The sequence below is a fragment of the Pyxicephalus adspersus genome, chromosome 8, assembly GCF_032062135.1.
Source record: "Pyxicephalus adspersus chromosome 8, UCB_Pads_2.0, whole genome shotgun sequence".
Classification (NCBI taxonomy): domain Eukaryota; kingdom Metazoa; phylum Chordata; class Amphibia; order Anura; family Pyxicephalidae; genus Pyxicephalus; species Pyxicephalus adspersus.
Window position 1 is genome coordinate 611,691 of NC_092865.1, and position 23,018 is coordinate 634,708.

Below are 23,018 nucleotides of genomic sequence, written 5' to 3' on the forward strand. Positions count from 1 at the left end.
TACTCCTGTTCCTAATCCAGCACTTTTACATTGAGGGCTATTCAATAGCTCATACTTTATTTTTGATGCAAACTCTGCTTTAGACCCTCCAGTGATGAGAAAGCCAAAATGTTTAGTTGTGACAGGACCAGGAGATGAGTGGAAATGTTGCGGTGAGACAGCTGCGTAAGACGGAGGGAATATTTCACCACTGTTTGAATTGAGTTCCCAGGATAGGAAGCAAAGTAACATTTCCCCAATTCCCTATAGACACAAGAAAATCCTAACAAGGGGTTTCCCCATCTTTAATAAATAAAAAATGTTTTGGTTTCATACTTAAGGAAGTTTGGCCATACTTCTTCCCTTACCTGCCTATTGGTCCATGACATTCATGGGTAGCCTCATAGACTATAGTATATATATTAAATAATATAGGTAATGTAATATAGATAATTTAATATATAATATAGTGAGGTGAGATTGGGGTCAGGGACAAGCAGTGTTTTCTAGGTGATATGCATATCAAAGTATTATTGGATTTAGGGTTGCCAGGCTTTTTCAGCACAATTGCTACCCCCAGGTTCCTTTATATGTCTGTGAATACACAGAAGGTTAGAAAACACTAATTTAGGTTATGGAAATGAGGAAAGATGCTTTGTAGTTCCATAGTGTCACACTGGACACAGATCTGGAAGAAATACACAAAGCACACCAGGATCCTAGTAGCAATGCACATGGCACTTGTATTTGGATAATATTTGTTCATCGGACAGTTCAGCTTTTTTTTGTACATTTTATTTTTTTATCCTGAGTCGATTTAGCTTTGGTGGATGATTACAATGACCCTCAAACTTAGAACATAGCAAAATGGATTATCTAGAATTTCAGCAGCTTGCAATTCAATGAACACATGCTTCTCATCGTGTGCCCCTGTGTCCTTGCCGGATGTGTTAATGGCATTAAAACCTTTTCCAGATTTTACCCACACACCCACACTGCTGCACGTCTGTGTCAGAGCTTGTGTTATTTATAAAACCTGCTTGTGAGGCTTTTTACTGTTCATATCTGCTATACACTAATTCAGAGTTTTGGTTATCATTTACAGATTTATTCTGATAATGAAGAGGAAGATTCATGTGAGTAGCTGGGTTATTTTCCTATATGATAAGAAAGTGTTAAATCCATTTTATCAGCTCCAATAAGGGAAGTAAGGAGAACTCTCCCCAGTAGCCTGCAAAACATAATTCAGCTTTTACCCAACCCAAACCTGTCCAAATCTAAAGAAAATGTTTCAGATTTATATATATTTAAAAGGAAATGTTTAGTGGTGCTATTTATTTTTCTTTCTTTATTACAATCAGACATAAAATGTTCAATATTGTTATATTCAGGGTGTTTGGAACTTACAGTAAGGTTAATGCCGTGTTATGTTTTATTAAAAAGGGTTTAGAGAAGCTGAGAATGTAAAGTGCTTTTATTTATGTAACTATTCTCAGGGCAACATCTGAATGAACCCAGGTAAAGCCATAGATATCGCCACTATGGCCACTATACCTTATCAGCCCTATTGATGATAGCGGTGGAACCCTCACAGACAGACAGGTACAACCAGATGTCCTGTCATATATAATGTTAGAGGTAAAACAAGTCATACCTGACTGACAATATCATCATACTTTTAGTAGAACTGTCACCCAGCATTTGAAAAAAAAAGTTGCACCTTTAGTCATCCTGCTAATTAATTAGCTGATATAAAATGAAAAAAAAAGCCAAGCTCTTGGGTTGCAATTCTGCTTTTTCACTACACAAGCTGAAAAAGTCACTTTTACCCAAAGTAGTGGAAGATATTTTATTCCCATAATATGCGCATGCATATTATTTGGGAGGATCTTTCGCTACCTGCTAGTAGCAAAAATGTAATCAGCTCTGTTTAGGAATTCAGTTTCAGATTCGTAAAGCAATACCTGGACATTTGTTATGGGAATACCGGTAGTTCAAGGATGTGCAGCAGTGGCATTAATAATAAAATCCTTGGAGTATTTTTTTTTCTTATTAAGCATACAGAATTTTGAGAGACACATACTTCCCCACTCTGTGTAACAGATACAAATATTTCCTACCCTCAGATGGTGACTATTCTAAATTTAGTGGTTTGCAATTCCACACTTGTCAGCTCCAGAGAAGCGTAGCTCCGCCAGGCTGTCTGTACTAATGGCTCTCAGACAGAGGCATGTCAGTCCCTCTGCAGTGACAGCGCTGTGTAGAAAGCCGCACTCTCTATAAGCTGGACCAGATCCATCTAGCGAGTGCCAGCTCTCACACTCCTATCAATGAGGGTACACAGTCACTCTTGCTGTGACAGCTTGACTCAGACATGGCTGAAATGAAAAGCTTTCACTGTTCTACAGAGACACTTTGGAGATCTGCGCAAGGATGTGCAAGGATACTGCATGCAATTTGCTGCCACCTCGTATGAAGTCACACAGTTACAACATAGCATTAATAAAGGGAGGGATATATATCCTGTCACTGCAGGATAATTATAAGTATGTGGGATTATTTGATGTACACATTGCCCTTCCATATTGCTTATCTGTTTATATAACAAGCTGCTAGATGAGCAGTTTCTTTTTGTTTAAAGAGAGGAATGCCCCAGCAGTACTTCAAGATTCTCCCAGATACTTTGTCTCCATTCATTAGGAAATGCTGACTTATATCTGTGCGTAAGGTAGCATTTCCTTTTGAGTAGTCCAGTCACCCAGGGACGTTTATTTAAACACTGTGTACCCAATAATAGCACTTAGGTTTGTATGGCCTACCATACAGGGAGGGATGGGGTGGTTTGGACATTAGGAGATGGGCTTTTAGGATGTAAGTTCCATTTGCAGAACAGACTCAATGATTTTGTTTGCTAATAAGATCTGTTTGTAAACTGTACATTTGTCTTATGCAGACGTCCTATATTACTGTGTATAGGATGCAGAATCCCCAGTATAGCCCAGCTATACAGGAACTGGAGGAATGTGATATTATTAGATGTACACTGCTTGTATTTAAATAAAAACAAATGTTAATTCCAAAAAAATCAATACTCAACTGCAAAAATTTGTGTTATTTAAATTTTCCTGGAATTCAGCTATACCTCAAATTCAAAATTGTATTTGTATTTTCTTTATATAAATGTTTTTATCATAAAAACACAAAAATTCATTAAATAGAAGGTAAGAAACCTGCACAAGTGCAGAAACTGCTATCCCGTTGTTTCAAAGGATTCCACTACCTCAGCCTAATAACTAGCCAATCACTTTATCCCAACACGTTGGATCATTTTACTACTTCAATAGTTGCGCACCTGGTATCTGTCCGAATGGTGAATATCATCTGTGGAGTGCGGCGAAGCCGTCGGCGACTCCCCTTCTCGCTTGATAGAAGCCGATAACAGCATTGACTGTGGAGGAAAATAAAAGAAATAAAAAGAGGGTGATGAAAATGTCAAACAAAAATTGTCAGAAGCCAGAAATTTCCAAAGCTTTTATGTACTATTTTCGTGTGCACCCTGCGCGCTATTGTGCCATTCGGCCTTTCCAAACACAAAGCTTATTTGATCATTTGTCTGAGCGGAATATCTATGTAGCATCTCCCGGCTCGATGGGGCATCAGCCAGCCAAGTGATCTCTCATGAAGAATACCCATAAAAAGGAATTGATCTTTAGTTTGAATGCTATTAACCAGTACAGAATGGTGTAATTACAGGTCCCAGGCAGATTAAACTCTCCTCCTAGCCTTTTCTGTGCCGTTTAACTATGGTTTCATCATAACTGCCAACCATAGGGCAGAAAAGACCAGAGCAGGTTGGAAAAAAAAAAAAAAAAGCTAACAAAAAGATAATAAATTTCTGGCGCAATATTGTTCTGTGAAAAATGGCCAAGGAGACAGTAAGTGAAACGTTATGTATTGGTTTTATTTTGAGAGCGGCCCTGGGAAGAGCACGAGGGCCCATTATTCCAGCATTCTTCCTAAACACCATGGAGATGACCTCTAGAAAAAAACAGGGCTAAACTAATCCCGCGGATGTCAATCTCCGGGCCTCTTCTACATGTGCCTGCAGTTCAAATTAATAAACTGTCTATTTTTAAATTGTGTGGAAACCACTTCAATTCTAAATACCCAGCCAGCATGCTAAGTATGGCGAGGTCCATGCCAAGTCCAGCCCTAGGGGTACGGGAAAAGGCATCCACAACAACTCACCACTCACTGGGTGAGATACAGAGGGGAAGGGTGATACTACAGGAACACTAGGGGAGGGTTAAAGAACATTTTAGGTTATACACTTTTGTGACTGTAATTTTCAATTCTTAGTATCTTTTCCTTGGATACCTTGGAGACGATTTAATAAAGCTCTTCAAGGGTGGAGAGAATACACTTATAAGTGAAGCTGGGTAATCCAGCAAACCCGGACCTGGCCCAGGATATAAAACATTTGTATCAAATAGCAAATTACTTTGAAGAAATCCATTTCAGGTTTTTTGGATACCCAGCTTCACTGATGAAAGTGTATCCTCTCCAGCCTTGGAAAACTTTAATAAATCAGGCCCTTTGAGCCTATAGTCTGCTGGTCCACCTACACTTGCTGAGCAGCTGCTTGAATTTGAGCTTTAGCCACTAAAAATGTAATTCTCAATTCTCAAATGCAATTCTCTCAGCAGCTCAGCTCTTCTCTCCTTTTCCCGTTTTCCTTTTCTGTGTTTACAATAGAGATAAAAAAAAAGTTAGAAGAATACCGTGACAGTATCCATGGGGGCCAGCATGAAATTGTTGTCACTGCTTGGGTGGAATGCATGAGGAGCTGAGCTGCTGAGTCCCTGCTTGGAGGGGAGAGCAGGGTGAGCTGGGAGTCGCTGATAGGAGGCACATACACGGTGAACTAAGCTGCTAGGATGTGAATCACTGCTAGGAGAAGAAGGATGGGTGAGCTGTTGCCAAATCACTTTGTAAAATAATTCCTCATTTAATATGGTGGTTATGAAATTAATTCATTATGAATGAAGCGCCACTGAAAACTGCAAAGCTGAAATAGGACACAGATGTGGTGTCACAAAACTGTACACATAACATGACTGGCCAGACAGAATTTAGAATCCTTTGTCAGAAAAGAACAGTTCATAATATCATAATGGAATTCAATGGCGTATTTGCCTGGAGTTCTACTTTAGGTGTGTGTGGATCCTATATTAACAATGATGGAAAGATCTGCTAGTTCTTGTTGTTCCTTGTTGGAGAATCGTAATGCATGCCTGGCTGTTCGATGCCAATAGCAGCATTAAAAAAGAGCTTTTAATAAGTCACAAAAATATGCATCGCCGTGTCATGGGTTACAATTTTTCAATGCACAATAGCAATGAATTACTGTTATAACAGCGCACCTGGCCGCGACAGATTGCTAGAAAAAAGGTCACTTCCCTTTATAAAACAGAACATTGGTATAAAAAAAAAGCTGTAAATGTGTTTAAGGGAAAAAAAATCAAAGTCGGAGTCAGCATTAAATCACAACTTTCCCCTCTTTTCACTCATTAAAAATGGCCTTTTGTAAAGTAAAATGATCATTGTAAGCAATAAGATCTTTAAAAAAAATAATTCACGGCTTTTTCACCCTTTAATATGATAGTCGCCATCGGCTAATTTTTCCCTTAATGGCAACACGGCTATAAATTCTGCCCATGCCGCGTGCTGTTCTCACCTTCTCAATCTGTCTTGGCAGAGATGTGTGTGAATCTTCCGCTGGCGTCAGCGAGCCTTGCTCGCATTACTGTCACCCAATGATAACTATCGCACTGAATGGTGCAATGATGTGCAGTCATCCACAGCAACCAATCAGAAGGCAGCTTTCAGTAAACTAGAAAAACACACTACACGAATAAATAAAGAAGCGTAAACAGCGATAATTGTGGGCGTGGTTCTGTACCTCATAGGTTTTAGCTTGTGGAAACTAGGTCCACAAAGCATTTGGTTCATATAGGGAACTCCACTTTGCACACTCCTCACTGGACTAATAGAAGGGCCTCAGGAAGAGTGCTAACTGGATCAAATGATGAGTCCAAGGTAGATCTGGCTCAGGAAGGTTCTGGAAGGGTGCTAAGTGGATCAAATGATGAGTCCAAGGTAGATTTGGCACAGGAAGGTTCAGGAAGAGTGCTAACTGGATCAAATGATGAGCCCAAGGTAGACCTGGCTCAAGAAGAGTGCTAACTGGATCAAATGATGAGCCCAAGGTAGACTTGGCACAGGAAGGTTCTGGAAGGATGCTAAGTGGGTGAAAAGATGAGCCCAAGGTAGACCTGGCACATTGCCAGCACCATGTCCCTCAGAGGAGTACAGCTAGAAATGCAGCAGGTCATGCGGCAGGTATATGTTCCTAATCACACATCTCAGATAGTGCGCGCCATATACACTTCCTAACTACCGGTAGTGGGAATGGATCTCTGTACTCTGTAAGGTTTTCATTGTAAGTGTATGTACAGCCCAAACCTTTGCTAAACAAGTGTGAATGGAGTGTGGAAGGGTTAGAACCCCAGGAGAATTCTGATAGGTACACCGGTTTGGGTGACAACAGTTTCACCTCATTTTGCAGGGATTTCTTCTCACTTCCTGTTGTACCTTTAGGTCAGGAAGTGAAGGAAATTATTGGACACACAGAGAAAAAAGTTCAGCTGGGCCTAGGATCTGCCAAATAGAGATAGCTGTGATTTACAGGGCACTACCATTAGCTCTGGGGCCGAGTACAGCTTCATAAGTATCCTGTTATCCTTGGAATGATTTGAGTTATTTCTGCATCACGGGTTTGCTTTATGACCCTAAGACCCCTCTTTGTCCATGTAGGCAAAGACCTGCCATACCCTCAGCTATATTAAACATTAAAAACTGACAAGGAAAACATCATTAGTATATTATAAATTATTTTCCTCACTACTTTTCCTTTATATGGCTGAAATAAATATTGAATAATGCAAATATGTATGGGTTGCATAAAAACGTTAGTGTTCTATAAAGCCTTTGGTAGTAAAAATAATGCATTGTACATTATGATATATATTATATATCAGACCAAAAAGGTGTAACAGGAAGAAAGAGAAAGATTGGAGTAATTATAAGGTCAGTCACTCCAAATGGGTCAATAGGGTGATAGGAACTGCTGACACTGCTGGTCCTGCCCAGAGTTCTTTAACCCAACTTGACCAACACTGATTAGGTCAGGGAATGAATAAAAAGGAATGATGGCTCCCCTAATAACCAGAATATGGAAAGTGACCCTGTAAAGGTTTATGGGTGCTGATACATAAACAAGGTCCAGTATGTGTAGAAGAAGAGATTGTGTCTATAAAATAAATTGTGTATCATATGAATCCTTCTCTATCTATTACTGCGTATCTATATGTCTTTCCATCTGACTCACAATTGCAGTTATAAAATGCAGATGTTAAATGTACACATCAGACGAATCTGTATTCCCCCAACCCCCCCTACACTTATCCCTGCAATACCTCCCATTGCATTACTTCTCTTGTCAACTTAAACAAAAGGCCCCATATGTTTCTGCCACAGATACCCAGCATCATCATTTCCAACCAGTGTTGAAATGCAGCCTTAAAAACAAAAAAATAAAAAATAAAATGAAGCCCGTCATTTCAGACCATTAGGCAACGAGCTTTGGTTTGTGATCGGCACAGTAAAGCAAACACACACTTTTTTTATATTATCCGCGTCGCCATCCATCAGCAGCGGCTGTCAGCAGAACAAATAGCAGTGTTTTCATGCCACGATCTGGCCTGTTTTTATTCCAGCACAAAGTGTTTCCTGTCTGATGGTTTGAGCGTTAACTCTCCTCTCTAAATAGGTACTTATCACTTAACACACAAGTGGCGCGGTGACACATTCCCGTCTGCATCGCCTCTCGCACCCTGCTGCAAGCATATAAAGTGATACTAATAGCTCTTATTATTTACAAAGTGTAACCTGTGAGCAATAAGTGATGCCAGGAACTCAGCTGCTTCATTTTATTTTCTCTATGTATTTATCTGCCTGTCTGTATGAATCTCCCTGCTTTAACCTGACCGGATTCCTTAAGAGTGCTGTTTGGTAAAATCATAATGATTCGCCACAGACAAGCGCTATTCACAAACATGACATTTCACCATCCTAAACATTATATGAAAAAGAACGAGGCCTTGTTTGATATTTCCCCATTTTCCCAGCAATTAGGGCTGATGGTTATAGTTTGCTCTGTAGTTCCTTTTAGCAAAAAAAAAAAAGTTTGAAAAAGATGTAACCATATAAATATATCTGTAGTTTATTCTTGTCTATAATGTAAACAGTAAATCAAGAATAAAGGTTGTACGCAAGGTTTGCACGATCAGGTTAATGAAATATCTTCCTGATATTGTTATCCGTATTACAGCTGTGCACAACTTGTTGTCCATCAGACTTCAGCAGAAATCTGATCAAATGCAAATTAGAAAACAATACAATACAAAGCTACACAAGGGGTTAATGTTATATTCTACAATTTTAGAAAATCTAATTTTGGAATAATATTGTAGGAGTTGTGCACCATTGCTACATTTCACACCACTGTACAATGTATTTATCTCCTGAAGTGTAGTACAAAGAAAATAGAATGTATTGCATGCACACAAATGGCGGATCCTCAGCATTGGAAAACATACAAATACACACCATGACATGTTCAAATACAGTGCTTGGGGGAGAAAAATATTGTGCAGATGTATGGACACTAAATAACTGGACACAACTTGTGTTTACAATATGTTTTATATTATTATTGCAGTTTTTATTCTTAGTAATTGTTTTATGTGACTTTTATGTTCCAATACTTTTAGTAAATTTACAAGACATCCGCACTGATGATTTTTATTTACATTGCTCTTCTTATTTCATTGGGTATTTCTGTACAGCTCTGGCTTGACAAAGAATCACTGCAGACCCAAAACACTGCAATGCCAAGGAAAACTTCTGAATAAAAGCAAGTCCACCGTGTGGATGAATCGAGGAATAATTCTTGGGGTCAGGCCATTGCATGTGGCATATTTACACTGGTGGTCTGCTATTTTTATCCCACACTTTTACACATTGGGCTTGATTTATTAAAGCTCTCCAAGGCTGGAGAGGATACACTTTCATCAGTGAAGCTGGGTAAGCAAGCAAACCTGGAATGCATCTTGTCCAGGATCTAGAAAATGAATTTGAAGAAATCCATTCCAAGTTTGCTGGATCACTCAGCTTCACTGATGAAAGTGTATCCTTTCCAGCCTTGGAGAGCTTTAATAAATCAGGGCCATTATATCGGATGATCTAGAGATGTGTAGATTAGCCAATAGGGGGAGCTCTATATTTTACTATAAACACATCCAAACAGAAGACTGGGTATACTCACCTGTCCTGCATCAATTGTTTACAGCAAAACCAGCAAATGTGACAATAATGCATGTGTTGGGTGTCTGCAGGCCCAGTCACTAAAGGACATAGGAAATGCTTCCTCCTGCCTGCAGCCGGCTGATGACATCATCTCAGCCTAGGCAGAGTCTGAAGCTTAAGGATGACTTTGTAAACACAAAGAAGAGTTTGTTTTGTTGTAGTGTGACTAACAGGTCCACTTTAAGTCACCTGTCAGTAACATTTTTGATGTTTTTTCTTACAATGCAAAAAACCTGACAAGTTTTAACCCTTCCCTACTCGCTTTACATGTGCGGTATTACTGACAACTCACTGACAGGAGATCCTTTTGTTTGTAGCTGCTCTTTAATGACATAAAATATTTGAGGGGTACCAAAAACTGTTTGTGGGACCCCATTTTAGTCATGACCACAGATTTCTGAGCCAAATGTCAACATTTATCTAATCCTGCGTGTGATCAAACAGAAGTCAGAGAAAATGAAGATATTACAGCTGAGACCTTCTTTAAACAAAGATGTTGTCTCATCTACATAAGAGTTCACAGCGCAGCAAGTTCTGTAAAGCAAAGAGCTTCAAAGCTTTTGTCTGAGGCCCAGTGAAAGCTCCTATCCACAGGCATCCATTTTTTTCTGAAGAATCCTTGAAGATGACGCTCAGCAGACGTCAAGCAAGAGACAAGGACGGGCCGCCAGAGGCAGCTGCTCCATCTTTGACTCGGCAGCCCTACTTAATTCTCACTTATAAAACAGATGAGGCTGTTTGACGACTAAAACGGCTACCTGCTGGGCCCCGGGCCCTTCCAAAGACTACAGCCAGATCCCTTTTTTTACCTAGACTTTTGTCTTGTGCTGCAGAGATTAACAGACAAGAAAAACAAGTCAACCCCCAGGCCCCTGAGAGGGTCCCTGTATCGTGGTATCTTTGTAATGGCTTCATGTCAAGAACACTCAGATCTGTCTCTGGGACAAAGCCAAACATTGGCTAAATGACAAGTCTGCTAAGACACACAGAGGGGACAAATCAGACGCATGCTGCTTGGGGCAGGGGCAAGCATGGCCGCTTCACCCCGGCCTTCCTGCTAAATTGGATTCTGCATTTGTGTGAAGATTTTACCAGATGGGCACCTTCTGCACCATGCCAATGTATGTAGATGTGTTACAGTACAACCTGATCACATGACATGGAAACATGATGCATTCCGGCTTTGCATACCTTTGTATTATCACAAATATTTGAAAGTATTCACATAACAGAATATTTAAATATGGTATTCCTTAATTGTCATACTTTGCACTGCTAGCACTCCAACAGGAAACCTGTGTGCTTTGAACCTGGCAGACAGTTAAATACACAGATGAAGCGCATATATGGCTGTTTTATCTCTGTTCATTTAGTCTTAAAACTTACACAGCTCTGCCACATGGCATAGTCCCGTCTAGCAGTACCTCACTTCAAATGTGAATGGAGAAGCAGCCAATTAATAAACTTGTATTTCCATCACTCTATTCTCTCTTCTCTGCAGCATGTCTCTTGTTAGTACATAAGCATTGCAGCACAACTGATTGGCTCCTTGTGCTGCTTCTCATTATCCCATCGATAACATTATTCTTTATACAATGTGTAGGGCTATGTACACAAGATACGCCTCAGGGCTGATATCAGACGAGAATCTGGCGTGTGTACAGCGCTCGTCGTTCATGGATCCGTCCTGGCGAATCCATGTACGTCAAACGATTGTAATGAAAGTAAAGGGGGAGAGCACAGCGGCGTTGACGTTCTCACTCTATGGAGCAAAATGGCGCTTTATGGCACTCCTTTAGTCTTTTGTCGTTGGAAAGGATTGTGAAAGATTTATTTATTGCATGTGTGTACCCAGCCTTAAAGGGTGACACCCCAGGAGCACTGAGACCATGTAAGTGCCTGAACAAGGACTGACAAGATCACCGGGGATAATTTTTTTCAAAAAGATGAGATTTTAGTGATTTGGTTTACAGCTACTTTAAGAAAATAATCAGCAACCTATTTTCTTTTTGCTCCAATATTGATAAATCGGATCCATTTGGAACAAATTAGGCCACATTGTATGACGGAAATTTTATTGGCCTGAACAATGCAGCCAATCATCTGATACAACAAGAAATCAAATATTTGTTTACCCTCCAAATAATGACATCCGACTACACATATGTCATCACCTTATGGGATTTCTTGCTTGTGGACTAAAAACAATGATCCCTATTTCCATTTATTGAAAATAATCATTTCAGCAACTAAACTGTTTGAGGTTTCCAGGCACAATTTAATATTGGAAGATTAGGAAGCTGCATTCACGTCTTTTGCTTCATGATTATGAGATATAATAAGCAATAAAATCTGATTGATAGATACTTCTATGTTAAGAACGACTTCTCCGGGATCCCTTTTGTGGCACAACATAGGATACGGCATGTCCTAGTACATGGATGATGAGACAGATTCTGCAGCCGTCTCCAAATCGCAGATCTTTTAAAACACGATGAGGAGATTATCTGCTTTTCCCATCTGAGCAGCCACAAGGAGCAATATCCTGTGAAATTGCACTAAAAGTAAATTAGACTTAGCACTATCTTAATCCTTTTTGCTGTGGTGACGGGATCCGCTTATTGATATGAATCGAATATCTGGCTGTAATAATGTCTGATCTACCAAAGTGACATTATACCAGGGAAAAACACGGCCAGGATTAACCCTTTCATCAGCCTTGGACCCTACAGAGATCACCATGAAAACCTCAACCACAGAATACTGGACTGCATTTGTATTTTCACTTCCACTGTAACTAAAATAACATTCTCTCAATGTTCTCCATAATATTTGTAATGTTTTATTACAGTCTATAGAAGATACGGAAGGAAGGAAATTGTATTTATTAGCTTTTGTGATCCATAGGAGCTGCAGATTTCAAAGGAAATCAATTATTATTTTTTATATCAGAAACTTCCACTAAAATTAGAGTAGTAAAATAAGGAACAAGAGAAAAAGCCGGGTTTTTGGCACCAATAAAATATTGTATTATATTCAGTAAATAATAATAATACAGAACAGTTTAAGATAGGGCACAATAACTTCTTGTGGTCCAAACATTATTTTATTACTGTACCTAAGGGTTGGCACATAGTTCTACAAGAACTAACACTAAACTGTAACCACCACTCACACTTCAAACACTAAAATTAGAAATAACATATAAAAAAATCATATCATATTCTTATCTCAATGATTCTGTGTCCTAAATGTGTATTTTGTTTTGTATCGTTTCTCTTTTTATTTTAAAAAGTCTTTATTTGTATTATATTTCTATTTTTACATAAAAGTGACTGGGACAAAATAAATAACACTGCAGATGGAGTTTTTTTTATTTGTGGCCTAAAACCACCCAACTATCCAACACTCTACAGAGTGACAACGCTGTTGTGTAATTTATAAGCAGAGGAGTGTTGTCACCCTGTTATATATCTACAGGAAATAAAAGTATTACAACTATAGTGTTATTGTTAATGATGTGTTGCATGTTGTCATTTTAGATTTTGCCCAGAGTTCCACTTTTATTATTTTCTTTTTATTTTAATGTTTACCCGGAACAAAGTGATCTGTGTAGGAGACAGAAATGTGTGCAGCATCGGCTTTTGTTTTATGGGTTTTCCTCCAGCAGTTTCTCTATGGTTCAGATTAATTATAAGTTATAATTAGAGAGTGGTATGACAAACTTACCTTTGGTGTGCCAGGAGCCATGCCATCCTTCTGTACCGCATTCTTACTGTTAGGGAAAAAATCAGAGAGAGGAGGGTAAGAAGATAAAATTCATGACATTTTACTAAATAAAAATAAAGTGTTGTAAATATGAATAAAATTGTTTCAAGGTGTGAATAACTTAAGTTGTGATTGCTAACTATGCAGCAGTGGAAAATCACCAATTTTGTGCCTTTTGTGTAATTTTGTGTAAGGTCAGAGACACGGATCATAATAGTTCCATACGGTCACACCCAGCGCAGATTATTACATTGTACAATTTATCTGGATTGTAGAAACACTTTGATTTATGTAATTAAATAGCTACATCATGTCCCAGCATTATTCCTTGGTGTCACTCTGCTTATAAGCCTCCATGCTGCGAATTGTATTCGAAAACCTCATATTAAAATAAATTGGATAACAAGATAAAATAGAATTTATGACATGTGGAAATCCAGTTACATTATCACCAGGAAAATAATGGACGGTCAGCTTTGTGTTGGTGATTTTCTTTCCTCGCCGACAATAAACGCCAACATTCCCTCTCCACCCATGGCGACTGGCCTGAAATTTAATAACGCCATTCCCCCTTAAGACAGGTTAGATTTGAAACAATTACATATTAAAGCCAGCGCCCCCCTAAAGAGGATGGAGCTGTAATTGGGGGGTATTAGAGTCATCATCCTGATATAACATGCAGCAAACAGCAGCTGGAAATAAATGACGTCTCCCTGATTGGATTTGTCAGGTCAGCAAAGCACCTGCAGCACTGGTGAAATATGTTCAGACCCGAACGGGGGCGGCTCACTGCCCTGCGCACCAGGCACGCTCCTTGTAGCCCCCCGGCTCTGATGGATGCCTGGGGAGTGGTGGTGGGGGGACGGTTGTGTATTTAATAACGGAATTTGTATGCACGCCTGAAGTCAGGAGCTAAGGATGAGCGACCAAGAGGCGGCAAGTATTGGAAGGCGCTCGCTAAACAGATGCTTATAACAGAACAAGACATATGAAATCAGATGTAGTCAGTATTAATATCCAGGGGCGCCGGCGCATACACAACACAACGCACACCCCGCCACACACCGCCCCGAAAATCAGCACCGGGGACGACAATACATTTTTATGAGAAATTTTTAGGAGATCAGTACATGAGATGTGACAGAAAAAGCAATGTCGCTGTCATGTTCACTTTGTGCAAAGCGTTTTTCAGTCCCAGATGCCGAACAGCCGCAGCACACAGAGAGAAATTGAATTTTGGCTTTCTTTAATGCTCCTTGATTCGGCAGATGGTTGGGCTTGTTGATAGGAGATATAGGATCATCCTTGTCTGAACCATACGCCTACCGTGAAGGAACCATTCTGCCTGCAGGGCAGGAACTCGGCAAGGAAATCCAAATGACCAAAAACTACAGCAAAGTCTGTCCCAGCTGGGATTTGTAGTGTGTCATTTTTGACAAATTAAATATAGAAATGTTTTTGGAGTTTTAGCTCTTTTTACTTTCTGTCTATATAATGAATCTGTATGAGATTAAATATCCAGGGGCAATCTAGGCCGGCCACCATTATTATATCATAGGACACTAGACTTGGCCTCTGAATGTTATGTTTGATAAAAAAAAGAAAACCAGCAAACTTATTTCAAGTGCAACTCCAGATTTACTTTTCTTTTCTTTTTTAATTTTACCCCCTAAATTCCATTCTCTTCATGCCCAACCTTCCCGGTATTTCCAGTGCCAGCGGTCAGCTTCAGGCTTAGCAATACTTCCTATGAGCTGAGTTTGTTGTTTGCTCACCCCTGGGGCAGCACTGACAGCACAGAACATTATCTTCTGATTTTTGTAAGAATAAATAAGAAAACATTTCAATGTGATATTCAGTAGACCAAAATAAAGCAAAGAAGAGAAGATCCTTATTCATATTTATACTTTACTGACGAATAATATTCCTTTCAGAACATAAAATTCCATGGTGATCTGGAGGAATCTAATGTTATCACCATTCATCAAGAAAACTCACAAAGCAAAATTACTCATTCCAAAAACATTAAAAAACACCAGAAACATAAAAAAATAGAGAAGAACATCTATTACTTGTGAAAAAAAATTTAGTATCTAAATTCAAATGAGTTCCAAACTCCAGAGACGACACGTCAGCAGGTAATCACAGCCATGGTCTGCGCCTAATAAATATTTGTCTTTTATCCTAATAACCTGAGACATCGCCATACAGATACGGATAGCAGGCGTACGACTCCGCTGTATAGGGTGCTGCATGGATGGCTACGTGTCCTACTACAGAATGTTTATTTACAGAAAGACCTGCAGACGTTTTATTAAGACAGATCGCAATGTAAGCAGACAATAATACGGGGGGGGGGTCACCGTCTCTTTTTGAGCCGCTAATAAATGACACGGATTTGCATAAGACTTGACATATTCATGAAAATAGCTACATCAATGTCATCCTTTCTATGAGTGCCGCCAATATGTCCGGTATCACCAGCACTCATCAGCGAAATATGACACAACTGTCATCCATCTTCATTGGTGGCTTCAATCATGCAAAACAATTAGATGCCTGAGCCCAGGAGCTAGCACTTTATTTTGCTGTCTAGAAGCAAGAATTGTTTTTTTTCTGGCATTAGTTTTGGATTCACAACAATGAACAGTTGGTATTGTTGAGGCATTCACTTCACTTTGTTCGTCTTTGTGAATAGCATTGAACGTCATCTGTTTCTGTAAAAATTCCTGTAAATGGCGTTAGGTGCAGTGAGGGCGCGTCTGTCATCAACTGAAAATTCCAATGTTTGAAATAACTCCAGTGTTTTCCTGCACAAAAATGATGTTTTATTTCCTCTCAATGACTTTTTTAACTTGTCATTCCCTAGCACAGTCCCTTTCCTTTCCTCCTCTTCCAGTTTCTAAACACTGTCTTTGCTGGCCCAGCTCCTCTGTTCCTCTCTTCCCCATGTAGTCCTTTTTTTGTAGCAAAACTAATGGAAAATACACATGGCAAGATAATTCCTGTTTACATATTTGATTTGCACATAACTGAGGATTAAGTAAATAAGGATTTGTTTTTTTCACATAAATGGATAAAAATAAAGTGAATATTTACAGAGTGAAGATTCCCACCTTTATGTTCGGATTAAGAGGAAAGGCTCATGTTATGAAGACAGTGACAGGGCCTCTTCGTCATTTAGTCCTGTTCCCACCTCTGTTATAGCCTCCATATTACAGAATAAACTAAAGCAGCGCCTCCTAGTGCCCGGGTCAGGTTTGGGAAGTTCAGAGGTCACAGTGCCACCCTCCTTGAGATGCAAAACCTATTAGATGGTTTTATTTGATGAAATCCAAACCGTGATTGGTTGCTTTGGTTCACATCATCAGCGCTGTGTGTGCGGCCTTATTAAATTACCTTGAACATCTTTTTATTCAAAACACTAATAAATCTCTCAGCGGCCTTAAACGATGCCAGGACGGAAGGCGAGAATGTGCGCGGTCCCCCGTTAATCACTCACCCAGCCAGGGCACTGGATAATGACCCATCTACATAGTAATTGCCCGTCCCGCTATCTACGTCCTCCACACCCCAGTGATACATGCATTCTAAATTATAACATGTACACAGGAAATTAGTTACCAACTATCACGCTGGTGACACTTTTAATTAAGGTGATTTACACCAAATTATCCCGTGAAAATAAAAAACGCTGCTGCCCCGAGTCCGTATAAAATATGGTTTTCACGGATTCTTTTTTTCCATAATTTACCATTTGTTTTAATCTGTTTGGGGAATTAGAAAGGACAACTTCCTCTGTGTGAATCTCCCCTCCTCTCCTGCACCTGGAATGAACATCTGCCCCCGGAATTAATAAAATGACATCATGTAATAAAGGGTCATTTTAACCTGATCATTGTGATTAAAAAGATTCATGGCCCTCAGAAGAATAAGCTGGGCCCCGGTGGCATTCCACAGATTATTTCCATTGAGAATTAGCAGGTGTGTTCTGCCTCAGCGCCCACAAAGACCATGGAGGAGTACAAAAACCTTATAACCTATTGGCTAACAGAGAAGCTCCTCCCACCTTAGGTATGATTTCAATTTTTGCTGTAGCGTCGCAACTTCATTTAAAAAAGTATTATAAATTGGAGAAGTTGATTTCAAAAATTCTAATTTGAGCTTTGAAGAAATGCAAGCCAGCAGGTGAATCAACTTCCCCCAAATTGGCTGCAGACTTTGTTAGGGACATGGGATTGTGACTGTGGTAGGGACATTAGATTGTGAGCTCCTGTGAGAGACATAACTATGGACTCTGTGTCTATTATTTGTACTATGTAAGCAAACTGATAAAGATGAGATAAATGTATAGAAATGGTTTTACTTGTTCCTGCCCATCCCATCCTGATATTAACACAACTCTGTCCCCTAGCACAACCCTGTGTGGCCAATGATCAATGGTAGGACCAAAGATTTTTCTACTCTGCAATTCAGAATTAAATTCATGTACTCGCTGTTCAAACAAATACATTCACAGAAACAAATAAGATCTGCATTCATTTGTGTCTTTTATATCAGCTTTAAATGATGTTCTTCAATAAGAACTCACTTTATTATGCGGGTAAATTGTTTTATTATGCTGATAGGAAGATAACACAACCAATGACGAATCTCCAAGGCTTCCAGCGACCCTAAAAACTCGGGGCCACTTGGCTGCAGGCTAAAGCCAATTTTCCACCCAGACATGCATTGTAGGGATCATCGCACGTTAGGATTGTAACAAATTCCATGTATGAGCCGCTGGTAATTGGACTGTGAATGGTTTGAGCCGTCACATTTGTGGCCCTGGCGGTGGAGAGAGGATGAGCCGCGTATTCCATGTCTGGGGGTCCGTCTGTCTTGTCATTCCCAGTGACAGAACGCAGAATCTCACCTCTCCAAGTGATTAATAGGCCGCAGAGTGGGGATAGGACAGATATCACATAATGGGCAAGGAAAAATAAATTCGCAACATCAACAGCCGGACCAGATAATAAACAGACAGCCGTCATCATAAATTTCATCTCCTGTCCTCCACCTCTCTGACACGGCCTGGAACCGTCTGGGAAGGCAACCTTACCGCCTGATAGATGGGCCAGGCAACGCCCAGACCCATTTGTTACCAAAGTTTTCTGTCCTGCGGGGACATTCCACGGATATGGGGCAGGGATTTCTACACACGGCCATCATACAGAAACATTTCCCAGCATGGAGACTGCAAGAACAAAATGACGTGAAATTCATAAAATAACATATGACTGTCCATATTCTGCCACAACGGCAGCCGAACATGAAAGAGGAGAGCCAGAACTTCCATGTAAAACTTCCAACAGCTAACTGGCGCCAAACCTTCATGTCATCCGCCAATAACAGATGAGCGTCGGGCGGCCCAGCTTTTGAGTTAGCGCTGTACAAATTCATATAATTCAATTATAACATAATAATAAAGAAAACATACAAAATTGAAGAATCCACTTACTGTCAAGCGCCACCGCCGTTCCCATCCATAATGGGCACAAATGCGGTTAGAGCAATTTGTTGGTACACATGTGCTGCAGCCCTGTTAGCGGGAGGCCTGGGCCGCTGCTGCAAAGTGGCACTTACGCTTGCATGAGGCTATTTATCAAGAGTCACAAATGGGCAATAAAGGGATATAAGATTATCCGTTTCACACAGGGCCTTATTATGTCAATGTATCAAGACGCCTTTACCAGCACGCTGCCTTTTCCAACGACGAATAACTGATTTCCACAGGAGCCGCTTCTCGCTATCAGGGGCATTTTTCAGATAATCAAATTGTTATAATAGGAAGTGTTATAAATTAATCCATTTCTATCTCCCTGTCGCTGTAAAATCAGGTGATTAGATGGAAATGTTTAGAGACAAAACGCTTGCTGTTTCATATTTATGCAGAACAAGCTCCATAGTATTCCGGAACAAGCCACACATTATACAATGTTCAATCACAATGGGACTGAGCTGTGCACAGATTAAAGTCACTGGGCCATGGTGCACAGACCCTAATAGGAAGAACATGGATAGGCTTGTTCACCTATTTACTGAAAAGACACATTTGTTTCATTCAATTAGTGAAATTGCATTCCATATAATATTAACACACGGCTGGGGAAGTGTTGTGGTCGGGGCTGCTGATCTGCAGGGCCCCTGAGCAGTTGTAACCTCTGTACCTTCCCTACATATAAGTCAGAATATGAGAATCTCCAGTAATTATAAACTATAGGATTCATTAAATGTAATGTGCTTATTGCAGGGACTTTTCAATATGCTGGAAATGTTTGTGTGTGTTTCTGCATGTTGCAAGGAATCTTGGAATTTTCAAACACTGGCAAATACATTTTTTTGGAAAGTTCCCACTGAATTCTATGAAAGCAGAATTTTACTGGTCCCGTTGGATTTAGTGATAACCAGGATTTTAGTGATATATCCAATGTTGAGGGCTTTTGGCTCACTTTGGGGTGATGTTACCCCTCATTCCATTATCCCTGGGGCTTTTGTTGAATATTAGATTCTGTTCTGAGACAACATAAAGATCTGCTTTAAATGGTTCACTTATGTTGCTGAAATCATTCTTCAGCTTCACAATTGTTTGAAGGTCAATTCTACAAAAATGGGCAGCACGGTGGCTCAGGGGTTAGCACTCCGGCCATAGCAGCGCTAGGTCCCAGGTTCGATCCCCAGCCAGGACATTATCTGCATGGAGTTTGCAGGTTCTCCCTGTGTTTGTGTGGGTTTCCTCCGGGTACTCCGCTTTCTTCCCACAAATCCCAAATAGATGCAGTTAGCTTAATTGGCTTAGACTACATTAATCACATATGACTATTGTAGGGACATTAGATTGTGAGCTCCTTTGAGGGACAGTTAGTGACACGACTATGGACTTTGTACAGTGCTGCGTAATATGATGGCGCTATATAAATACTGTGTAATAATAATAAAACTATTTGCTGCCTTTACCTATTAGGGACCCTCTGCTCTGACCAAATGCAACAACCAATAGAAAGCAGCAATGTGGTGTCACACTCCACCAATGGACTCTCTCCAAAATAAATTGAGGAATCCAGTGTGACCTCTTGGTTGTGACTTTGTGGGAGGTTGAGGAAATATAGAATCCCATTAACAGATACAAAATCTGCTTCCCAGACGAAACCAACGTGTAACGTGAATAAGTTCTGTGAGTTCTCCAACCAGCTGATAAAACTTCCTCTGAATAGAAGGATTATATTATAGTGCCTTTTATTATTTCATTGTATACCACAAAGTATCTTCGGCACATATTCAGCGTTAGTTTTCTGCTACTTTTTGTTTTTTTTTTCGTTTTCTATTTCTACGTAACAAAGAAGCTCCTTGTGCAAACAGCAGTGGGCTTATAGCCGAGAGCGGGGAGTATTGATCCAAGTATCAGATCTGATCAAACAATTCTTGTGAAAAGATTGAAGCGTAATTTATTTCCCGTGAACTGTGAAGTGTTTGTCTGTTTATAGAACAGAGGGTTCTAAACGAGTCCTCATTCCTTTTATTGGCACAACAGCCCTGAATGGAGGCGCTTTAGTAGACGAGACAGCGGGATATAGAAGGTTATCCTTCCTGATCTGCTCGGTTTACCAAGGGCCTACACAGGGATTAAGTTAAGTCATACTGAAAATCTGCTCAAGCCTTTGCAAACCGGAGGTGTAATGACGCTCCTTGCAGGGAAATCTCAGCTGCAGATCCCGTCTCTCCCTCTCTAGATGTTCAAACACCTCTTGATGTTCCTGGAGCAGATGACAGCTGTCACCCCACCTGCCCAGGTTCCAGCACTGAAGCTTCGTGCAATGCCTTGTTATCAGATAATAAGTATATAGGCTTTGTGCTGCTGCTGGAAGGAGACCTGTGTACTTATAGACAGTGATGACAATTCATTGTAAATTACCTTCTGCTAGGACATGTCTGATAAGGGTTTTGTTCTATAAATTCCACACATCCAGCTGGGGGACATAAGTGGACCTAGCAGTAGATATATGTTCAGTAGGTTAAACACTTGCAGGTATTTCTTACAATATATGATGGTGCTTTAAACAATAAAACGTAATATGAATAACTACGTCTCACAGAGATCATAGAACTTCCCCCTCACAATGGCCCTGATTTATTAAAGCTCTCAAAGGCTGGAGAAGATACACTTTCATCAGTGAAGCTGGGTGATCCAGAAAACCTGGAATGGATTTCTTCAATGTAATTTGCTAGCAAATGTTTTCAATCCTGACCAGATCCATTCCAGGTTCGCTGGATCACCCAGCTTTACTGATAAAAGTGTATCCTCTCCAGCCAGCCTTGGAGGGCTTTAATAAATCGGGCCCAATGCCTTTACCTGTTTTTCTCTTCAGAAGGACGGAGCCAGCTTTGTTCAGGCATTTGTTCAGCAAGGGTCATCGTCTACTGACTCATCCTAGGCAAAATTACTGCCTGGAGGATGGCTTGATAGTAAAAATACCAGAAAATGTTCTGCAAAATCATTCTGTTCTTGCATATTATGTCAGGACACATGTAAAAGTTACTGACAGGTTCACTTTATACAAAAATCAGCTTTCTAGGTCCATTCCACTTTCCTCATACAGATTTCTAGTTCTAGGGATTTTTGAGCTATGGGTAGCTTGGTGAGTTGAACCTCTCGCTGGCCTATAATTTCTCCTAGGACCTCCAATGGTCAGAGTCTTCTGGCCCATACAAGTTTCGTGGGGTTCTTGCCCAGCTTTTAGTGCCCCGGCTCCTATATTTTGCATTTTCATTATCATGCAATATTCTTCAATTGCAATTGACTAATAAAGAGTTATTTTACATTTGTTCAGTTTCATATCTTATAAATTTATACGGTACAATACATATATGAAATTGTTGTGGCATGAAGGGACATATTGGAAATAAGCGGCTGCTTTCTCTGATCACACCTCATTTTCTTCAAATTCTCCTGCAGGAATAACATTTGTAATAATCTTTGACATTTACTTGTACAACCCCTGCGTGTCACAGTCGTCACCCCCCAACTTCAGACCCTTTACATAAATGATGAGGGTCTTTAGCAGCAAAACGGTTAATGATCTCGGCTTTGTGTCCACTCACAAAATGAATTTATTCCTCGCCCTGTCAATGCTGTTTCTGCTTTTCACCGCTGTCCTTATTAACTTTCATGTCCTCTCCTCTTAAATTATAGAGAACAGAACCAGTGGCCTTTAAAATACCTCCCTGCCTGTCCCCTTCTGTCTGTGCATCACCAAACCCAGCCATCATCGTGTGCAGCATGCAGGAGGGAGACGCCGAGGGGTCGGCTGCAGGAATCCAGCTAAATTTATCATGCGCCCAATTACAGCGTTAATTGGCAAGTCCCAAAAATCAATTAATTCGCAAATTTTTTCAATTAAAAATTGATATAAATCATAAGGATCTTATTAAGGAAAGGCCAAACCAGTCAACTTTTTTTTTTCCCTCTCTTCCAAGGATGTGAATTTTGTAAAATGAAATCGCCAGTGGCCAGGGGGCTCACGCCCTTGAGTGTCATTGCTGGCGGAAGAAGACGGGGGGGGAGATGTCATCCACAGGACTAGGCTGAAGACAGATAAAAAAATATCGACTGCTCGGGCGGACAGCCTCCTTCTCTTTTATTGATCAGGTAGGATTTTAACTTGCTGTGCATATCCTCACTGTCAGCAAGTGCCAGGGGGCATTTTACAAGCAGTCAGCTCTGAGGTGTCACTTTGACATAATAG

General features: G+C 40.2%; 1 protein-coding gene across 1 annotated transcript in view; it reads right to left on the minus strand.

Annotated features, from left to right (window-relative positions):
* RNF220 (ring finger protein 220) overlaps nucleotides 1-23,018 on the minus strand; it is a 145,805-nt gene that overhangs the window by 32,397 nt on the left and 90,390 nt on the right. The window contains exons 4-5 of the mRNA XM_072420619.1: nucleotides 13,198-13,243; nucleotides 3,332-3,427 (exon numbers count right to left, since the gene is read on the minus strand). Of these exons, the coding sequence (XP_072276720.1) occupies nucleotides 3,332-3,427; nucleotides 13,198-13,243 (142 nt within the window). The remainder of the gene's footprint in view (nucleotides 1-3,331; nucleotides 3,428-13,197; nucleotides 13,244-23,018) is intronic.